Below are 20,756 nucleotides of genomic sequence, written 5' to 3' on the forward strand. Positions count from 1 at the left end.
TTATATCGAGGATATTTCTAGGGCAAGAGCAATCTGCAACATTGAGTCACCTTGGAAAAAATTTCAAGAACTTAAAACTGAAACTTTTTTTGTGTTTTTATGGCATGGATTTAGGTTCTAGAAGAAAGGGAATGACAAGGAAGTTTGTCTTTTGTTTTCTTTTTAAATTATCTCTTTCCCTGCATGTGTGAGATTTGCTTTGGTTTAAGTTTTACTACTGAGAGGAATCATCATCATCATCACCATCACCATCATCACCACTATCCATTCCTCAAGCAATGAACAGCTTAAAGAACAGCATGGTGCAAATACAATATAGGCACCCCTGTCCCTCGAAACCTTCTGGATACTTCCATCCAAATTTGTTCCTCACTAATCTGACCAAGGAATCAGGCTTGCTGATATTCTACTGCACCAACTTCATTGTTACTGGAACCTAAATAAGAATTCAACTAACAGCACTCGAAATGGAAGATTAAACATTAACTCTCTGTGATATCTTTGTAGTTGTCAATGGTAAAAATAGAAGAAAGGTATTTAACATATGTGTATATATAAAATGACTACAAAAGATCTATAAATACAGATTTTAACATATCTCCCTAAAGAGATTATCATAAATACCAGTTTTACACAGTCACAGAAAGACTTTCATAGAAACCACAATATTTTTTAAGGGAGATATTACTTGTTCAGTCTTTTATAGACATCAAAAAATCATGATTACTGGTATACAGTAGACACCATAAAAAGTGGGATTTAATACTACAATCGATACTTTAGTATTCAGTAGCACCAATTACAAGAGTCTGTTTTACAAGGACATTACAATATTAAAAGAAAACATGTTTTGCTAACTTTTAACATTTGTTATACTTCTGTTAGAAAGGATAAGGTTATGAAGTTTTACTATTCATTTTAATAATAAAAACATTACTGAGCCAAGTGTCATTAAAAGGTATTTGCTTTTCAAAGCATAAAATTATGAACAAATTAACTTCATTTGCCCCAAACTAATCTTCCTCCCAAAGTGTCACTTTTAGTTAATCTCAATTTTGAATTTCAAGTAGTGCTCATCCAGAGTAATTTGTAGCAACATGCATTTATAATAAGCAAGAATTAAGTTTTTCTGTGACACAACTTAATAGTGGATAAAAGAAGCTAGGCAGTGACTAGACAAAGTACAGTCACCTGCTATTGTTAGCATCTACGTCCATGATGGGTCAGTCATTTAGGTTTTTTTTTTTTAATATATCAGTAACTTTGGATTATACTATCTAAAATATATTAAATATCACTTAGACATACTGAAAATATATAGTATGAAAACTAAATACATCCTGAAACTCCTTTGGTGCATCAAGTGCCTTTAATGCCAAATATGCCTCCTGTTTTCAGCCATATAAATTGAGTCTGTGACTCTCTGGTGCACTCTATTCCTTCCTCAATGACTCCAAGAAACAGATCAGGACAAAATAAATATAAACTTTTCATAGACAGTTAACGGTCATTATCCAAAGCCTACATTTACTCAAACTTTTGAAAGAGCTTCAGAGCATAATTCACATATTAAAAGTTTAAACTACACTGAGACATCATGATGCAGTTTCTACTGTAACAAGTAAATCAGATTCATATTCTTTAAAACGCTTTTTAAAATATAAATCTGACTTTTTTGGTGAGGAGTGAAAACTTAGCTCAGATTCAGGCTCTGGAATTCTCTGACTAGTTGCTGTTTTGTACCTGAAAAAGTTAACTTCTGAGTATTTGAGTATACATTTCTTTCATTTTTGGTATCAGATTTTTTTAAGCAGAATTAAAAAGCAATTTAACTAAAACATTTTTTTTTTCTCCCTACTCTGGGAATCCTTTGTTATGGAGAGAAATGTAGACCCACGAATAAAAATAAAGTAAAATAAACTCTAAATACTGAACACTGCTAACATTTTTAAGCCTACAAAAATAAACTTTAAAATACAACAGAAGTAAGACTTCCACATCTTTTTAGACTTTAGACTATTTACATGGGAGGGGTTATGTATGGAATATGTCCTACAGGTAGTGGCAAGAGTGTGAACCATTTTCATTTAAAAAATTTTCCTCTCTCACTGCTGCTGGCCGTGTGGCTTTGTCCTGTTCCAAAGGTTTCGGGACAGCTCCCAAAACCAGCAATAAAGTAAAGTCCCAGTTAGGCTAAAAGTCTCTTACCTGAATTATGGACATCCGAGTGGCAGGGGTCTCGCTTGCATTAGTCCCTTGTCCCGTGAAGCTGGTGTGGCAGCCCGCGTGCCCCTGGGGAACAGTCAGGTTGTTGGAGGCCGGTTTGAGATACATCACCTCCGACCGGGGCGAGCTGAGGGGCAGCCGGGTCTGGTAGTCGAAGTACATCGGGGAGGTGGCCAGGGAGGGGCTGCTCACCACGTTCATGACGTTCATGGCGTTCCTCTCCTCCACCTCGCTCTGCACCAGCATAATGTCATTTTTGTTGATTTTTTTCTTCTTGCCCTTGCCCCCGCCCAGCTGCGGGTGGCTGTACTCGGCGATGCGGCAGTTGTAGGTGCGAATCTCCTTGTTCTCGCGCTTGCACTTGACGGCAATGGTGATCATGGCCGCTAGGAGAATGATGGAGATAGTGCTCAGAGTCACGATGAGCGGCAGCGACATGTCCCAGTGGTGCTGCTCGCCGTTTACCCGGGGAACCCCTTCGGGCAAGGAGCCGCTCACCGAGCGGATGATGAGCTTGGCCACCGCGGACAGGGTGGGCTTCCCGTGGTCAGTCACCTTCACCACCAGCTCCACCACCGGCGTCACGTCCTCCCAGAAGGGGTGCAGCGTGCGGATCTCGCCGCTGGAGGGATCGATTTCAAACAGGTGGTCGTCGTTTCCGTCTACGATCTCGTAGGTGAGGCGCCCACTCTCGCCGAAGTCACTGTCAAGGGCGCGTACGGTGCTCACCAGGTAGCCCAGGCCGGCGTTGCGCGGCACCTGCAGCTCAGCGGTGTCGTTCTGCAGCGTGGGCAGCACGATCACCGGCGCGTTGTCATTCACGTCTAGCACCGTCACCCTCACAGTTGCGTTGCTCTCCAAGTGCGCGGGCGCCCCCGAGTCCTTAGCAAGCACCTTGAACTCAAAAGCCTTGGTCTGCTCGTAGTTAAAGGAGCGCAGGGCGTAGATGGCCCCGTTGGTGGGGTTCACAGACACATAGGTGTAGATGGACACGTCGCCGATGTGCGAAGGCAGGATGGAGTAGGACACTGTGCCGTTCTGGCCCAGGTCGGGGTCCTGGGCGAGCACTGAGCCCAGGTACTCTCCTGGGATGTTGTTTTCGTGCACCTGCAGCACATAGAGTCCCTTGGTGAAACGAGGGGGGTTGTCGTTCTCGTCCAGAATCTTGACAGCGAACGACTTGGTGGAGTTGAGAGGAGGCGAGCCCCCGTCCCGCGCCACGATTGTCACGTTGTACTCGTCCTGTGTCTCGCGGTCCAGAGGGCGGTCCGTCACCACCGTGTAGAAGTTGTCGTAGTTCTCCTCAAGCTTGAAGGGCACAGAACCTCCGGGCCCTCCCAGGCCGCCGCCGCCGCCCGTCCCCCCTCCGCCGAGTACCCGGCACTGCAGCTGCCCGTTCTTGCCCGAGTCCCGGTCAGTGACCCGCACTAGAGCTATGACGGTGCCGGGCGGGGCGGCCTCGCTCAGCGCCCCCTGGCGCACGGAGACGAAACCGATGGACGGCGCGTTGTCGTTGCGGTCGATGAGCTTGACAGTGACCTTGCAGTGGGCCGGGATGGGGTTGGGCCCCAAGTCTCGGGCCTGTACGTCGATCTCCAGCATCCCATTCTCCTCATAGTCCAGGTTGCCCTTGACACGGATCAGGCCGGTCTTAGGGTCGATGGAGAAGAGCTCTCTTACGCGGTCAGGCACATAGCTGCTGAAGGAGTAGAGTACTTCACCATTGGGACCCTCGTCGGCGTCGGTGGCATTCAGATCAATGACCACGGTGCCCAGTGGGGCATTCTCTGGCAGCTCCACCAAGTAGGAGGGCGCCTCGAAGACCGGGCTGTTGTCGTTAGAGTCTATCACCTTCACGTTGATTTGCACAGTGGCCGACCGCGGCGGCTCGCCGCCGTCCAGGGCGGTCAGCACAAGCGTGTGGTGGTTCTGTTGCTCGCGGTCCAGCGCCTTCTGGATAACCAGCTCTGGGAATTTGGTGCCGTCGCCGCGGGACTTGACGTCCAGCGCGAAGAGCCCATGGTCGTCGCGCGTGAGCAGATAGGTGCGGAGCCCGTTCTCGCCGGCGTCCGGGTCATGTGCGCTGGTGAGAGGGAAGCGGGTGCCCGGCGCCGCGTTCTCCGAGATGTCCATCTCAATCTGGTCCGAGGGGAAGGAGGGGGCGTTGTCGTTGATGTCCTGGATCTCCACCTTGATCATGCAGATTTCCTTGTCGTTGGCGAACACCTCGAGGGACAGCTGGCACTTGGCGTTGTGGCGGCACAGGGACTCACGGTCGATGCGCTGCTTGGTGTAGAGGAGCCCGCTGTCCGCGTCCACGTCCAGCAGGTGCGGTGCTGAGTTCTCCAGCACCCGGTAGCTACCCGACTTGCTTCGCCCGCCGCCGACACCGCCACCGCGCTCTGCGGGCGGAAGCCCCGGCTGCAGTCGAGCATCCTTGCCGATGTTGCCGATCACGGTGCCGGCCCCTTGCTCCTCCGGCACCGAGTAGTTGAGGTTTTTGAGCGTCAGGGCAGGGGCCCATAGGAGGAAACAGCAACAGATGGAAAGGTACATCCCAGACCGGTGGGGTGGGGGCAGGAGCGGCCGGACTGGAGGGGCGAGCGAGTGGGTGCGCGCCAGCCTGGGGCTCGGGCGCAGCGTGCGCGCACGACACGAGCCACAAGTCTGTGGGTCCTTCCTTCCCTCTGCTCCTGGGCTGCGGCACCCGGCGGTCTCCTTATTCCGCTCAAGTTCCCCGAACCTGTTGATCTACAGCATCCGCACTGGGCGAGAAGCGGCGGCGCAGCGAAGCTGCAGGGGCACGGAGCAAGGCGGCGGCTCCCTGCGGCTGGGGGCGAGCCCGGGGCTTTGTCTCTCCCGCCGGGACTTGGGGCGACTCAAAGTTGAGCGATGAGGCCAGCGATGAGGAGGAAATCGCGTCTAGAAGGGATGGTAAAGAATCCGTGGATTTTCCTGGCTCCGCTAGGGCGCTGCAAATCCACTCCCGCGGTAGCCGCCGGAATACTCTTCACATCGGGTGGGGGAGGGAGCGGGGAGGTGTGTCTTCAGGCAGATGCGAAAGTGAAATCCTTACTAGTCTCTCGTCTCCTGCGATGAAATTGATGGGGATGAGGAGCAACGGAGAGGGAGTCAGATATATTTTGAAGCTTCGCTGGAGCCCTGTGAAATGTCTGCTGGCTTCGCGGGCTGTTCGGTTTTCAGGCAGTGTTTTGCTGCATTTAGAGATCTAATCTTGCACTGCTGGCTGAGGCAGAGGCGGCGGCGGACTGCATCTCCCAGCCAAGCGTATTTTCTCTCTCTCTCCTTCCCGAGCAGCCAAAGGGAGGGGAGGAAATGCAGCGCAAAGAACTAGTGTCCCGATTTGTAGTTTCCTCCCTCCACCAGGCTCCTCCCTCTCTTCCTCGGAAAAGGCTCTCCCCCGAAGTCAGGAAAGCCACAGCCAGATCAGCGTTTGCGGTATGAGTCTATTGGGAGGGGGGGATATATAGCTGTATCTCCGCCTCTGTTCGTAGAACACACACTCGGTGATTTCTCTATGCCAAGCCAGTAGCCGCCGCTACCATCCCATCCTCTCCGCGAGAGCAAGGACTTCTCTCGATGCAGTTTAATTCCAGTTTGCTTTTCTTCCCAGGCGAAAGGAAATCAACAGGCAACTCATGGTTGGATGTGCAGATTTGAAGGGGGCAGGGGAGGCGGAATAAAAAGGAAGGGGGAGCCACCCTCCCGGTCCTCGCACACACACTCTCCCTGTCTCTCGCTAGAAGGGAAACAGTCTCTGCATTCACAGGGCTGGGCTGTCAAGTGCCTCTCTTTTCTTTCTATTCAGCATCTCCTTCCAGTGGCCCTGCCTCCCAGTCCTCTTCATCTAGAAAGGAAAACCTTGGCGAGGAATAAAAGTGGTGAATATTTGAAGCGAATAAAGTGCGGGGTTTTCTCTCCCGTCAATTTTTTTTTTCTTTTTTCTTTTTTTTTAATAGTAGGAGTGGGCTGGATGAAAGAAACACATCAAGGTTTGGCGTGATGCATTCTGCAGTCTCGCTCTCAAACAGTCTCTCTGCGCGACTCGCGGAGGGCAGGGGGTGAGGAGCTGCGGCCGCGGGGGTCCAGCCAGGGACGCCCACCCCCGAGAGCTACCTCCGAGGGGATGTTAGGCACAGGTCTGTCTACACGTTATTTCGGGTTCTTGAGGCGCCTCGACATACGGGAATGACACATCCAGAAATGCAGGTGTTCCGATCTGCCCGATGAGTCAGAAGCAGTGGAACGAATCGTATTCACTCTCGCCTCATGGTCCTCCCTTCACAGACATTAGTTGCGGCTTCTTCCTAACGCTTTCTCTGACTCACTCTATAGAAAGAAAAGCCAGATTCATGTTTTGGAGGAAAAGAAAAAGCGAGAGAAAAGGGAGGGAGGGAGGGAAGGAGGAAGGTTTAGCTGAATCCAGCAGCACTTTTACTCTACCTCTTTCTGCCGGGGTCCGAGGGTCTGGAAAACAAGGCGTCTGTTTTGCTAGGTGTATTTATTTATTTATTTACTTATTTTTTTAAAAAAAAAAACCTTTCCTTTTGGTTAGACGTGAGGAACCCCCAAATCTTTCAGAGTCCTGGAAAAAAAAGAGAAAAAATCAGGATTCCAGTGACTGTTCACAGCTTAGCCCCGCATCATAGTTCATGATTTTCCTCTCAATGTTCTCTATTCACAAAGTCCAGCACCGGTGTGCATAGTTAATTGTGCAGTCCGTTGTGGAGGGCTTTTTTTTTTTTTTTTTTTTTTTTTTTTTTTTTTTCCTCCTTTTCTGTCACGGGTGGTCTCTTTTAATCTGGTGCCTGTCAGGATCAGCGCATAGCCTGCGAAAGACGTGCGGATTTCAAAGCAAATAAATCCATCTCCGCAAGCAAAGCATCGGAGGAAATGAAAGGTGAAAATTCAACAGTTGGAGTAGCGTCTCCCCAGCCGCCCTCCGCCGCTGCCGCATCCGCCGGGCTCGCAGTCCCAGCTCTCTCCCCAGCGCCTCTTGCTGACTGACTCTATTCACCTCACGCCGCCGCTTAAACATTGATACTGATTCCCTGCCAGCCAATCCGCGTGAGGAACAAGGCCCTGCCTCCTCGGCCCACGCCCAATAGAAGGCGGAAAAGAGACTGGCGGGGGCGGAGCCAGGAGCCCCAGCTCCTCAGAGTCATTGATTAGATCAGTTAGATGGGAGACCAGCTGGGCTACTCGAGCCCCGCGCTCCGCCTTGGCAGCGGCGCCCAGGGCCTCGTTGCCGGGTCTCCCGAGTCTTTAACTACTGCGAGAAGCTCCTCCACGGTCTTCCTCCAGAAAAAGGAGAATTAAAAGAAAAAAAAAAAAAGTTTGACAGCGATTTAATCTTTTTTTTTTTCCATGTACACAGGAACCGGAATTGCAGCGTGCTTGCAGAATAAAGTAGCTGCGGTCTTCCCGATGGGTTTCTGTACACACACACACACACACACACACACACACACACACACACCGGCACCAAACGTACACCTATGCCAAGAGAGGCGCAGATCTTCTGGCTGCCTGTGAATCCGTCTGAATGTGGTGCAGAGGGATGTGTGTGTGTGTGTGTGTGTGTGTGTGTGTGAACCCGCGTGCGTGGTGTGTGTGTGTGTGTGTGTGTTTCTGGGGGGTGTATTTCAGCGAGTGTGTGTGAATGCGAGGGCGCTCGCGCGCCCGCTTCTGCCGGAGCTGGTGCAAACACACCCGGAGCAATAGCAACCAATATGTAACTTTCTTTATCCTCGGAGAAAAATCAGCTGTCCCCAGGCACCCATGCAAGGAAAGTCACTTGATTATGAAAGTGTTTCAGAAGAAAAGCAGAAGCCCAGTGAAAGAGAGGCCGTGTCTTCCCAGAGGAAAAACTCCTCTCCTTTAAGGAGAAAAGCTCACTGTCAATTCAATCTTTGTAGTTTGTTAAAACTCAAATCTGCCTAAATAATACTTAGGACTCTACCCTTTTCAGTCACCCTCAGCTAAGTCCTGATTTAAGGTAAAGCGGACACCCCACCCAGTACACACACACACACACACACACACACACACACACACTAGTTTTTGGGTTTTGTTGTTCGATCTTGTTACTGAAGTTCTATACGGCAATCTGAATTTTATCTCAACCAAGTTAAGTGTTGATAATCACATTTGCCAAAGCTTCAATGCATAAAAGCTGAGTAGAAAGCGGAAGGCAGATCAGTGAGGCATCTGTTAAGATTCATGTTTGTTAAGTAACACCACCACCACCACCACTACCATCTCCCTCTCTCTCTCTCTCTCTCTCTCCCTCTCTCACACACACACACAAACACACACACACACATAGGCTCCTGATCCATTTACTTTGTCAACTTCAGTTTCTAATCTCAGAGATTCTTTCTTCCCAAACTATTATCACAAACATCCACAAGTGAAGACTGGTTTGCTCCTGATCCTGCAGTTCTGGGAAAGAGTTAAGAAGGAAAAAGGAAATTGAAGTATTGAAATAGAAAAGGTGAGTGTTTTGATTGCTAGAATATTGATCGCAATTCATAAATACTAAAGTTGCCATTTATAAATTGTGAATGACTAACGTACAAGTCTGTTACATGAATCATTCAGGATTCAAAGAAAATCAAATCCAGGCCAATTACAGAAAGTTCTGATGATTGTTGTTGGGATAATTGCTTAAAGATTCAAGTAAAGGAGCTATTTATTTCCTGGAGGATTCAATGAGATAACTTATAGTCTGAGTTTACAGTCTGATCTGGATCCAAAATTCACCACTCCCTTAAGAGATTATCTTTAACAATTTAAAAATCCAAAGAGGAGCTCTTTATAGCTAGACCTTCCAATCCTAAAATGTCTTTGTATTTTCTAAATAGGTAGTTTGTGCATCTACCTTCGCTAAACAGGGAAGCTAGAGCTTTGTAGAAATCTGGGTTGTTTTGCTGAGTGAGTGCCTAAACCTCACCTATGTGAGGTTTGTGAAACCTCACCTTTATATCTCCTTAGGCTTGGTACCTCTGTCCCAGTATGTGTACCTTGGAAGCTGAGGCTTTGATGCTTTAAAAGCAGCAGCTAACTTAAATAAAGAGTAGTAATTACACATTCCTTTATTAATCATTACTTTTTTAATATGACAAACCTATGGCTTTTTTTTTTTTGCATTATATACTAATTCAAGCAAAGTCATAAAATATCCTTACTTGAGGTTTACAATAAGGCAAAAACAAGAGAATGAAAATATTTCAAGGAAAGGGGAATATGGCTTATTGATTATCAATGATTAATTGTGCTATTACACAAATGAGGGGAGAAACACAGTGTCTGGGAAGAGACCCATGATAGGAAATCCTTCCCATAGACCATTTGACCACCACCCTTTTCAGAGTAATTATGTTACACTTCCCCCTAGTGTATAGAAAGAGAATACCAGGCCACAGGGCATCTGCCAAAGGGAGCAAAATGGAAGTATATCAGGTATCTACTTATATTTTATTTAAACTGTAGTATTGAGTTCTGTTATTAAAGACTGACATGTACCCAAACTAACTAATTTTTATTCTTATATCTCATCCCTATTTTATTTTTAAAGGAAATGGAGTCAACTGATATTTTCAATTCTTTTGCTTCCCCTTAGCCAGACACAATTTTTTTTTAAAAGATTTTATTTATTTATTTAAGAGAGAGAGAGAGAGAGAGAGAGAGAGAGAACAAGTAGGCAGAGTGGCAGGCAGAGGGAGAGGGAGAAGCAGGCTCTCCGCTGAGCAGGGAGCCGGATGTGGGGCTCGATCCCAGGACCCTGGGATCATAACCTGAGCCAAAGGCAGCTGCTTAACCGACTGAGCCACCCAGGTGCCCCCAGACACAATTTTTAAAGTTATAATCACTACTAATTTTTACCATCTCATAAATTCTATTTTTTCTCCCCAAATATTTTTGTTTGATATATAGTTATTAAGTAACTTCTTTTTAAGTATGCTTAAAATATTAAGTTCATTTAGTTCAAAGATTTTATTGTATTCTATACCATAGTAGGCAATGATGTATAAGATCTGGTTGAGGAATCTAGAAAAATGTAGTGTTATGCAGAACTAACAGTACCTACAATCTCGCATTTCTCAAGAAGAGACTGCTTGATAATCATGATTTATAATTACAGATGGTAGTCTCAACCTTAAACCGAAATTTTTTTTTTAAAGATTTTATTTATTTATTTGAGAGAGAGAGAATGAGAGAGAGCACATGAGAGGGGGGAGGGTCAAAAGGAGAAGCAGACTCCCCGCCGAGCAGGGAGCCCGATGCGGGACTCAATCCAGGGACTCCAGGATCATGACCTGAGCCGAAGGCAGTCGCTTAACCAACCGAGCCACCCAGGCGCCCCATAAACCGAAATTTAATTATTACTTCTTTATTAAACGTATATTGAACATCCAAAGATGTCATTGATTTCATCAAAACACAATATGTATGCACACTTACTGAGAAAAGGAACTTGGAAAGATATATAATTAATATAGTTATATAATATAAATATTAAAATATTTAATTAATAAATATAAAATTATTTAAATTAATATAAATATAATATGAAATTATTTAATAAGATATGATAGTCCAAGTAAGTTTTAAAATAAATTGATTATTATGTTATAATAGCTACCAACAGAAGCATTATGGTCTACTTTATAGACTAAGAAGGACTGATTAATGCTTCTACATTAAATCAATAGCTTAATGAACATTATTAATACATAATCTTAAGGATGCTTTTTAATGAAATCTCATGATATTTATTTTTATCTTTGAGAGACTCTTTGTATTTCATTATGTACTAGTTGGAGTTGGAGTTCTGAGAATTTATGCCTGCAGTCATAAAGGCAGCACTTACAACATTCTTCAAAAACTTGTCCTGTTTACTGTGTTCTTGAGTTCCGTACAGTACTTAAGAGAAATTTTGATGCTGATATTTTCAACATAACCACTGTTTATATGAATGAAAAATTCCCTCTCTACTGTTACCTTTTCTGTCCTTCTTACCATTATCTCACTGCCTGGTTTCATATATTTTTATTTGTTAATAGAGAATCTTCAAAAATAATTTTAACAGCTAAACTATTTTAGATATAAGTATCAAAAAAGTTTCCATATCACATTTGAATTCTAAAATGAGTAATAGTATTTCATTCACAGCTAGTTCTCTTAGCTTCCGTTGTCTTTTAGAGATACTGTGGCTCACCTCTAACACACAGTTATTGGCCATTTGCTGACTTTTAACCAAAGCTTTCTCTTTTTACAAATGACAAATCTATGCTACTAAAACATCTCTTATTATAATAAAGATGTAAATTAACTATAATTTTTAAGCTTCAGGAGAAATGTTTTGTAATTTAAAAAGTTTTTGAGAACTCAGTCTCTCATACAAAATAAGAAACAAATATAAAATATCTTCATAAATAAACAGTAATTTAAATTGAATATTAATTTTTTCTAACTTTTATTAAAACTACAAAATCTTGCTATTAGAAAAATATTTGCAAAGAAATAAAATATTTTACTTTTCTTCTTTATTATATGTATATGTTGTTATGAAATGATTATACATATACATGTGACTCCTCCCACACATACAAATGAAGTGCATTCCTAGAGAAAGTCAAAAATAAAGTTACAGGATTTACCCTACAAAAACATACAAATTGTATTAATTTGAAACTCACACAAGAAATGAACTAAATTTCCAACCGGTGTTCATGTATTTTACATATATTTCTGAGTATGTTAGTCAAAAGGACATATTCATAAATTAGTCACAAATGATCAACTTTTGAACAGTGGCACATATTTCAGCCATTTATTTTAAGTACTGAGACAAATTTAAAACTTAATTTAACATTTTTATATTTAAATTTGATAACTTAAGGTTATTTGGTGTGGTGTAAATAAATTGTGTCTGAAGTTGTGTGTGGAATACTTGAGAGAGACCACACAGAAACATTATTGTCAGATAAAAAAAATGTTACATCTACTGTATTAGTTAGCATATAATTAAAACGGGGAGTTGGATTACATTGTGAAAAATGTAATCCTGAAAAAACCTATCCTGAGCTTCATAAATTTCAAATGTCATATTCATGTCTTCTCCTGACTTAGCCAGAAAAAAAAAGGTTCAATTAATTATGAAACCTCAACTCTCCTGCCCCGTGAGAAATTACATGCTGGCTCCCCCTTGTGGTCACTTCAACCATAAAGAGAGCCATTCAGGCATTTGTTTTGGAAAATTTCCTTCATTAAGAAAGTTAGGCTTGTTCAATCTTTGTCTACAACTTTTTAAAAGAAATGAAAAGTTTATGAATGAAATAGTTAATTCATATATGTGACTGCTGGATGGTTAAAACAAAATGGCTTAAGCGAGAAGCAAAGATAATAAGTATTTCATGTATGGTGCCGCAACCCCATTGTTTCTTCCAGGGAAGAAAGTTAGGACAATTCTAAATTTGCAAGACCAGCCCTTGGAGGGAACCCGGGCAACTTGATTCAGTAGGTGGCACTCTTTCCTCAGAGTCAGTTTTGCTGTGATGACCTGAAATGTTTCAAAAAGCTTTGTCACTGGAGGTCCTGCCTTTCAGGTGAGGCAAAACCCAAAAGCTTATAATCACTTATTGGTAGAACAGGTCACACATTTCTATCTATTATTCTGAGATATTTAAATGTCCTGTTATATAGCTATCACATAGAGAAGTATGAGAAGAATATGCGGAAAGTACACTGAGCTCTTCAGAAAGCAAATAAGTGCTCTACAAATCCTCTGCATTTTAATTATCATCATAATCATTAACCCTCCCAAGTCTCAGCGACAAGGTCTTACTTGGATAATTATGTTCTACTTATGTAAATTCCTCTTTTCAGTGAGCTAAGCATATTATTTTCTCTTATCTTTAAAATTTGGGAGCAGTTCAATTGAAAACCAAGCTCTTTTAAACAGCTATTGTCCCTCACCCTGGAAGTCACAGGCTTTTGTTTTAGGTAAAACACCTTTGTTTAGTTCTCCCTTACCCCACAGCATGCATAAACAAGTGCATACCCAATAAAATTATTTCTGTTCTTACTCAAGTGATGTTTTAAAAGTATGTTAAATGTTAAATAAAAGGAATCACTGGATTGAATCATCCTGAAAATTACCGTGGCTGGACTGATTCGTGGAGCTATGAAACCTCATTTCTTAGAGGGTCCACAGGTTTCTGAGTCAGTGTCAGCTGTTTCTCAAAAAGAGGAGAGCAAAATATGCAGGAAAAAAAAGGCCATGGTCATTTACAAGTTGCCAATACTAAAAGAAATATAATGATTTATAATATTTTAAATTAAACATTGAAGAAGTCCAACTTTGGTAATAAATGAGTGAAGTTTATTTATCAACAAAACTAGTTATTATAGCATAAGCTTGTTATGTGACAACAACAGATGTACTATGAAAACAAAAAGAATTTAGATACTTGAGTACTTACTTAAATGTTTGTCTGCTCTGGGGCCCCTGGGTGGCACGGGCAAGCATCCAACTCTTGGTTTGGGCTCAGGTCTTGATCTCAGGGTGCTGGGATGGAGCCCTGCTCAGTGCCAAGTCTACTTGAGATTCTCTCTCCCTCTTCCTCTGCCCCTCCTGCTCCTGTTCTCTCTCTCTGTCTCTCAAATAAATAAATAAATCTTAAACATAAGTAAATAAATAAGTAAATAAATAAATATAGGTCAGCTCATCTTAGAAAAACACAAATAAATCCTGAAATATATTGGCTGTACTAATTAGATGAGTTAGGATGATCTATTTTCCCCTTTTGTAAGATTTGATTGGGGCACAGGGATCAGAGAAAAGCCTAAAAAAGAAAGCCTTTAAATTTTACAGTACTGCTCAGCCATTTATATAGATATAAGTTAATAATATTCTGAAGGTATATCAATAACAAATAGTGGCAATTAAAATCTCTTGTGACAAGGATCCTTTCAAGAATCTGCTGAATGCTACAGAATGCCTTTCCAATAAATTTGATGGTGATCTATAAATTCAGTCTGTATAAATATTTTCATGAACACTTGTAGGAATTGTATATACTTGATTAGCATACTCAGGTACAAACACTGAAGTAACCGTTTTGGAAAATTATCAAAAAGTAGCTTTGCTCTGCTGATACTAAATTTTTAGGAGAGGTGAGATGAGCTTGTGTGATGCACTGCACTGTATGAGATATATTTTAATAATTAAAAACTCCATTTTTTTAAAGTAAAAGCTTCCTTTACTATGATCAGAAGCTTCATTTGCAGTGGAAGCTTAATTGACTATAACTAGTGTGATGCAAGTGAATCTCACAACCAGCACGAACTCATTCTACTCTCCTACCTGGAACCAGGAGTGGTGCTTCAGTATTTTATAAAATCTTGACTCCATATACTCAAAGTCCTTCTGCATTTTTGGTTCTTTCCACTCCTATACCTGAGTAAATAAGCAATTTCCATAGTTCTGCATGTTTCTTCCCCTTATTTTGTTTCTCTTTCTATAAGATAGCTGAACAATATAGTATTTTCCTGATTTTCTTGAATTATTTCTATCTTATTGAATTATTTCTACCAAAGTAACTCACTTTGTTGCATTTCTTTCCTCCTATAAAATAGATTTCTCTTCCAACTTTCTCATCCTAATAGGACTACAAATGTAATACAGAACTTCTAGCTCCTACAAATCAAGAAAAATTGAGTAATTTCTCAAGTAACAACAACAAAAAAACACAAAACCCTGTTAAAGTGATATTAGCAATCTACAAAATCGGAAATATAATTCATTCATTCTTGATTTAGCAAATGAGATATACATTTTAGGTTCCAGAATTATAATGGACAAGGCACACAAAGGAAGTCCTTTGTCCCTGATCCAGGATTGTTGGCCAAATTCAGTTGTGTGTGATTATAGGAATGAGGTCCCTATGTCCTTGCTGGTTGTCGTCAGGAGATTTTCTCAACTCCACAAGGCTGTCTGCATTCCTTATCACATTGCCCTCTCCATCTTCAAACTAGCAAAGTTGACTTCTTTTCAAAGTTTGAATCTCTTTGACTTCTCCTTCTGCCATTTTGTTTTGAGCCCAGCCAGAGAAAACTCCCTGGCTTTAAGAGTTCATGTTATTAGATTGGGTCCATTCAGGAAGCTCCGACAAGCTCTCTAAATTAAAGCCTGTAACCTTATTTACATCTGTGAAGTCCCTTTTCCCCATGTTCTGTAATATATTTGCAGATTTCCAGGGATTAGGATGTGGACATCTTCGGAGGGAGCATTTTGCTTACCACAGAGGACGTGGATAAATATATTATGCAACAGATATCTCAAATGTTAATATAAGAAAAATTAACAAAAATGGAACAACACTTAAAATTTTACATTAAACAGCATTTAATAAAAGCAGAGTATGCACTATTAGAATTTTCTTAAAACTTGTGTATATACATTTGTACATAAAAAATAAGGGGGGACATAAACATCAAGCATTTATAAGGCTGTCGTAAGCATTTATATCTGTGTGGTAGGGAGGTGGGTGACTTCTTTAATTTTATAAATTTTCTATTAGGAACACATAATAATCTATGTTAAAAACATATAAATAAACTAATAGTACCATTTCCTCTCACTAACACTTTAATTTCAATCACTTCACTATCTCTCATATAAGCAATATTAATTTCTATGTTTGCTTTTGTCCTTCTTCCCCCCAGGCAAGTCTTTTTATCATAGAGATCACTCAGTTTTCTAAAATGTTAGAGTTCCACAAGAAACAGTTGATTGCTTATAACTGCTTTCTCTTGTTTTTCATTGTCACACTCATTGTAAATAATTTATTCCCCAAGTAGAATAACAGCATCCTTGGTGTATGTCCATGACTAACATTCTTTTTTTATTTTAGTGCATTGCTGGGAAACCAAACAATGCTAAAGAGAAGAATTAATTTATAGGTAAATGAAATAAGAACCCATCAGACTTGGTACACCTTAACATAACATTTCAAAGGGAGAAGATTTATTAGCAAATGAGATATACATTTTAGGTTTTTTATGTGACTTTTATTTATGTGACTTTACTCTTTAGATAAGGCATACAACTTTTATTTCCCACTTTTATTTATGTGACTTTACTCTTTAGATAAGGCATACAAAATTGTTATGTTTCAATATTGCTATGTATGTAAAGTCCAGTATCTGATAGGTTTCTTTAGTGGTTCAATTAGATTAACTCAATATTAATAAAATACTATTTTTCTTATAAAAGTGTGGATTAATTCTTTGAAACTTACAGTTGTCTTCATTTCTGTCCAATTGAATACATTGATCATTCATCCTGATGGGTTCAAGATATTTATGACACAAGAACAAAGTTAATTGGTTTATGTGGACTTAGCATGTTCAATGAAAGCGTTAATAAATAAATTTATTCAACAAAGCATCTATAAATATAATCCTTGTACAAAATAGAGTACATAGGATCATTAGCAGTCTTAATAATACCTAAAATTTTCTGTCAGCCATGATGTGGGGTAGGGGTGGGCTGTTCAGGGTAGGATGTCTCATTAATGGTGTTGAAAATGTTATTGGAAGATTTTGGTTTCATCTGGTCCAGTAGGCAAGTAGGTTAACCTCCAGAGACTAAATTTTACCATCTCAAAAATACTAGTAAAATATTGGATGTTCCACTCTCCCAAATTTGTAGGGACTAGAGGACATTTGGGAAAGATTTGCTGACTCTAAAAAATAGTTGTCATATTATTATAGTACTAGTCCATTTGTAGCTAAATTATGATAAAAATGAGTATAACAAAAATTTAAGAATTATAAGTTTGTTTTAAGAAATACAGAATTGCATTTATTTATAATTACTAATCTCTTGACCATCGTATATGTTATTTGCTCTCAAATATTCCAAATGTTTAGAGGTGTGCTTTCGAGGTTGATACTTTATTTATTAATCTATTAAGTATTTTACATATTTGAAATTAACTTGCTTTTGATTTATATGTTTATCTGACAATACCCAACTAGGTCATATTTTTACTTTTGTTTACTTTTTCATTTGTTTGCTCCTGAATGTGTGGCAGCATAAACACAACTCTAAAGATCACAGATAAGCTCTCAAAATGTTACATGGCATTTTACCCAAACATCTGTCAAGTAAAAGGTTAGAATTTTCACTTCCAGAAGAAAAACATATACCAATTAGCAGCAATATTCTGCTGTGTATTGCATGGTCTGGGGGAGGGCAGGGATTGACATGCTTGTTGATTATATGGAGGGCATTTCTACATGGGGCTTTTTCTGCTGAATGTAAGTTGATTCAAAAGGTAACTTCTGCACATTATTTAGATGGTTATTTGATACATAAACATTTAGCTTCAATATGTATTTGACTTTATACTGGATATATTCTCAAAAATTATCAGTTAATAATAATCTTACATATTCCAAAACACTAGTGGGTAATGCTTTTCTGAATAGATCAAGAGAATTTGCTATCGAAAGTCCCATACTGAATAAAATACTTTTATATATTATAAAAATATAATAATATTTTTAGATGTCATTAAAATTCTTATAGATATCTAATGTCATAAACCTGCTAAAAAGTAGAAATTCTAAAATTTTTTAACAGGAGAGATTTTAATTATTTGGATTAGCACTAAAATATAATTTGGATAATATTCTAAATTTGTGTTTGATATGAAATAATATTTTGTACAAAGGTTATAGTAATATAATGTTTTCAAAATGTAGTTCAGTCATAGTATTTATAAAAGTACCAATACCTATATGCCATGTAAGTGGGGTATGTATGTGATGATATTACTAATCACACTTTTATGTAATTTATTTTTTTCAGTAATGATAAATCAAGCACATCTTTCTATACCAGGACATTATGTTTTTTAATAAATATGTAGAATTTTATTGTGTAGACACATAATCATGTATGCAACTAATTTCCCATCAGTAGGTATATAGATTGCTTCTGATGTTTTATTTATAAAATATTGAAATTGACATAACTATTAGCATATTTTATATATATGTGGAAATATCTTTCACATGAAATTAACTTATAAGAAAGTAATTAGCTATGCCAAAAGAAATACATATTTTAATAACAAATATAGGGCGCCTGGGTGGCTCAGTTGGTTAAGCGACTGCCTTGGCTCAGGTCATGATCCTGGAGTCCCGGGATCGAGTCCCGCATCGGGCTCCCTGCTCAGCGGGGCGTCTGCTTCTCCCCTGACCCTTCCCCCTCTCATGTGCTCTCTCTCTCTCATTCTCTCTCTCAAATAAATAAATAAAATCTTTAAAAAAATAACAAATATAGATATATTCTACTAAAAAGTTAGAGCAACTATATTCTTCATAAATGTCAATGTCACAAGGAAAGGCTTTGGAAATATTTCAGATTAAAGGAGACTAAAGAGACATGACAATTAGTTGTAATACCTGATCCTAGACAGAATTCTGTACTGAATTTTAAAAATGCTATAAAGGACATTATTGGATAAAGTGACAAAATTGAAATACACACAGTTGATTAGACAAAAAAAAAGTATTAATGTTACATTTTAATGCCAGTAACCCTACTGGGGTTATGCAAGGCAATATTCTTATTTTAAGAAAATATACACAACAATATTCAGTAGCAAATGGCCATGGCATATGAAACTTACTTTCAAATGATTATGGAAAAAAATGTGTGTATACACAGATCCGATGTATATGCATGCGTGCTTATGTAGATGCATATATATACAGACACACGCCATTATAGAGAACAGAGAGAAGATGAGAGAGAGATCAAGAAAGCAAATGTGGTAAAGTGTTTGTAAAAGGTAAACCTAGTAAAGGATTTATATGTGTTCTTTGCACTACCATTACACTGCAACTTTTTGGTTAAATGTAAAATTATTTCTAAGTAAAAAGTTATAAAAATCAATAGGTATTCACAAATTGCTCTCACAGAAACAGGACTGTTTTTCTTCCTTTCTTTTTCCTTTCCCTTTTCTTTCAACAGTATTTCCAGCTTTCTCCCCTCTATCTTCTGCTCTCCTTTTTCCTTCCTTCCACTGTCAAAAACCCATCTGGCAAACTCAAATGAGGGAGGCAGCCCTGGGGTAGGAAGGCTTAAGTCAGTTTAGGGGTCCCTGTGGAGGTGCCGCAGCCTGGCAGCAATGGGAGATTGGCTACATTCAAGACGCTTGAGGTGATAGGAGCAATATTTCACACTCCACCAAGGGAGGCACAAATTTGGAAGTGGGTAGAAGTAGTGTGAACTCTGTAATTTAGCAGTCGAACTGGAAATACTTGAATATATTCATGGTTATCAACATACATGCATAGATATAGAAATACATAGAAATGTGTGTGTGCATGTACTTACATACATGTATTTTCTGGCTGTTTCCACTGAAAGAGCCTGGGACAAGTGACACTCCAGTAGCAATGAACTTATCTAGTCTCACATGCTTTTCATATATCACTCTCCAATTAAGGAACCAGGGATCCTTGAAGAAATTGCTGCTTTTGGGCTGAGGTAAAGAAAAGAGTAAAATGAGCCTGAAAAAGCTTGTTTTATAAGAAATTAAAAAGATGATCAAGAAATGAAAGGAATATTGTTAAAACAGCCTGAAAATGTTTCCACAGGCCAAATTGACACATTAGAGTATCAAAATAGTGACAGTGGTAGATTATAACCCATTGAATAAAATAGGAAACTACAAATACTCAATGATACAAATATATAAGTAAGGAGAAGAAAAGTGCTACTTAGCAAGCCAAATAATAAATAGGGAGGAAATAAAGGTGTTGAAGATCAGCATTTGCAATTATCTGAATGATCATTGATTCAAGCAAGGTACATAAATGGATTCTAAAAGTAGTGAATGAAAGTCAGATGAAGATGGAATATGTAAATAATTCCAAGAATTTCACCACAAAAATCGTTATTAATTGTAAAATGGTAATAAGTAACATTACAGCGGAAAAACCTGGCTGATCTATTATCATCAAATGAGTAATGTTACCACCAATAATGGGACAAAGAGACATTGTGTGCTACCCATTGGTATGCAATAAAAAGAAACAGCACCTGTGATATTTCTGCTAAAAACAATTGGGGAAACATTGGAAAAACCTAAAGTGAGAGGCTGTGGTAATCAGAACAATGGCCTCCCCAAAGACTTCCATATCCTAATCCCAGAATCTGTTGGTATGTTTGATGACATGGCAAAGGAGAATTAAGTTTACAAATGGAATTGAGTCTGTTAATTACCTGACCTTGAGATGGAGAGATTACCTTGGATTATTTCAGTGGTACCAATGTAATCATATGTGTCCTTAGAGGTGAAAAAAAAACGAGTCAGAAGAGAGAACCAGGGAGGTGACAGTGTAAGACTTAGTGCAAGGTTGCTGATTTCAAAGATAGAGGAATGGGAACACGAGCCAAAGAATGAGAGCGGTGTTAAGCT

General features: G+C 40.1%; 1 protein-coding gene across 2 annotated transcripts in view; it reads right to left on the reverse strand.

The window, feature by feature from the left end:
* Nucleotides 1-7,234, reverse strand: part of PCDH17 (protocadherin 17) — a 98,068-nt gene extending 90,834 nt beyond the window's left edge. Inside the window, exons 1-2 of one of the 2 annotated variants that reach the window (XM_035003261.1) lie at nt 6,691-7,234; nt 2,209-6,576 (exon numbers count right to left, since the gene is read on the reverse strand). In XM_035003261.1, coding sequence (XP_034859152.1) covers nt 2,209-4,782 — 2,574 coding nt within the window. In that variant the 5' untranslated portion in view covers nt 4,783-6,576; nt 6,691-7,234. Of the gene's footprint in view, nt 1-2,208 lie in introns of both variants that reach the window. The other variant, XM_035003262.1, reaches the window with a different exon arrangement.
* Between the last annotated feature and the right edge of the window lie 13,522 nt (nt 7,235-20,756).

Source organism: Mirounga leonina, unplaced genomic scaffold, assembly GCF_011800145.1.
Source record: "Mirounga leonina isolate KUSES-001 unplaced genomic scaffold, KU_Mleo_1.0 Mir_127, whole genome shotgun sequence".
In the NCBI taxonomy this organism is placed as follows: Eukaryota; Metazoa; Chordata; class Mammalia; order Carnivora; family Phocidae; genus Mirounga; species Mirounga leonina.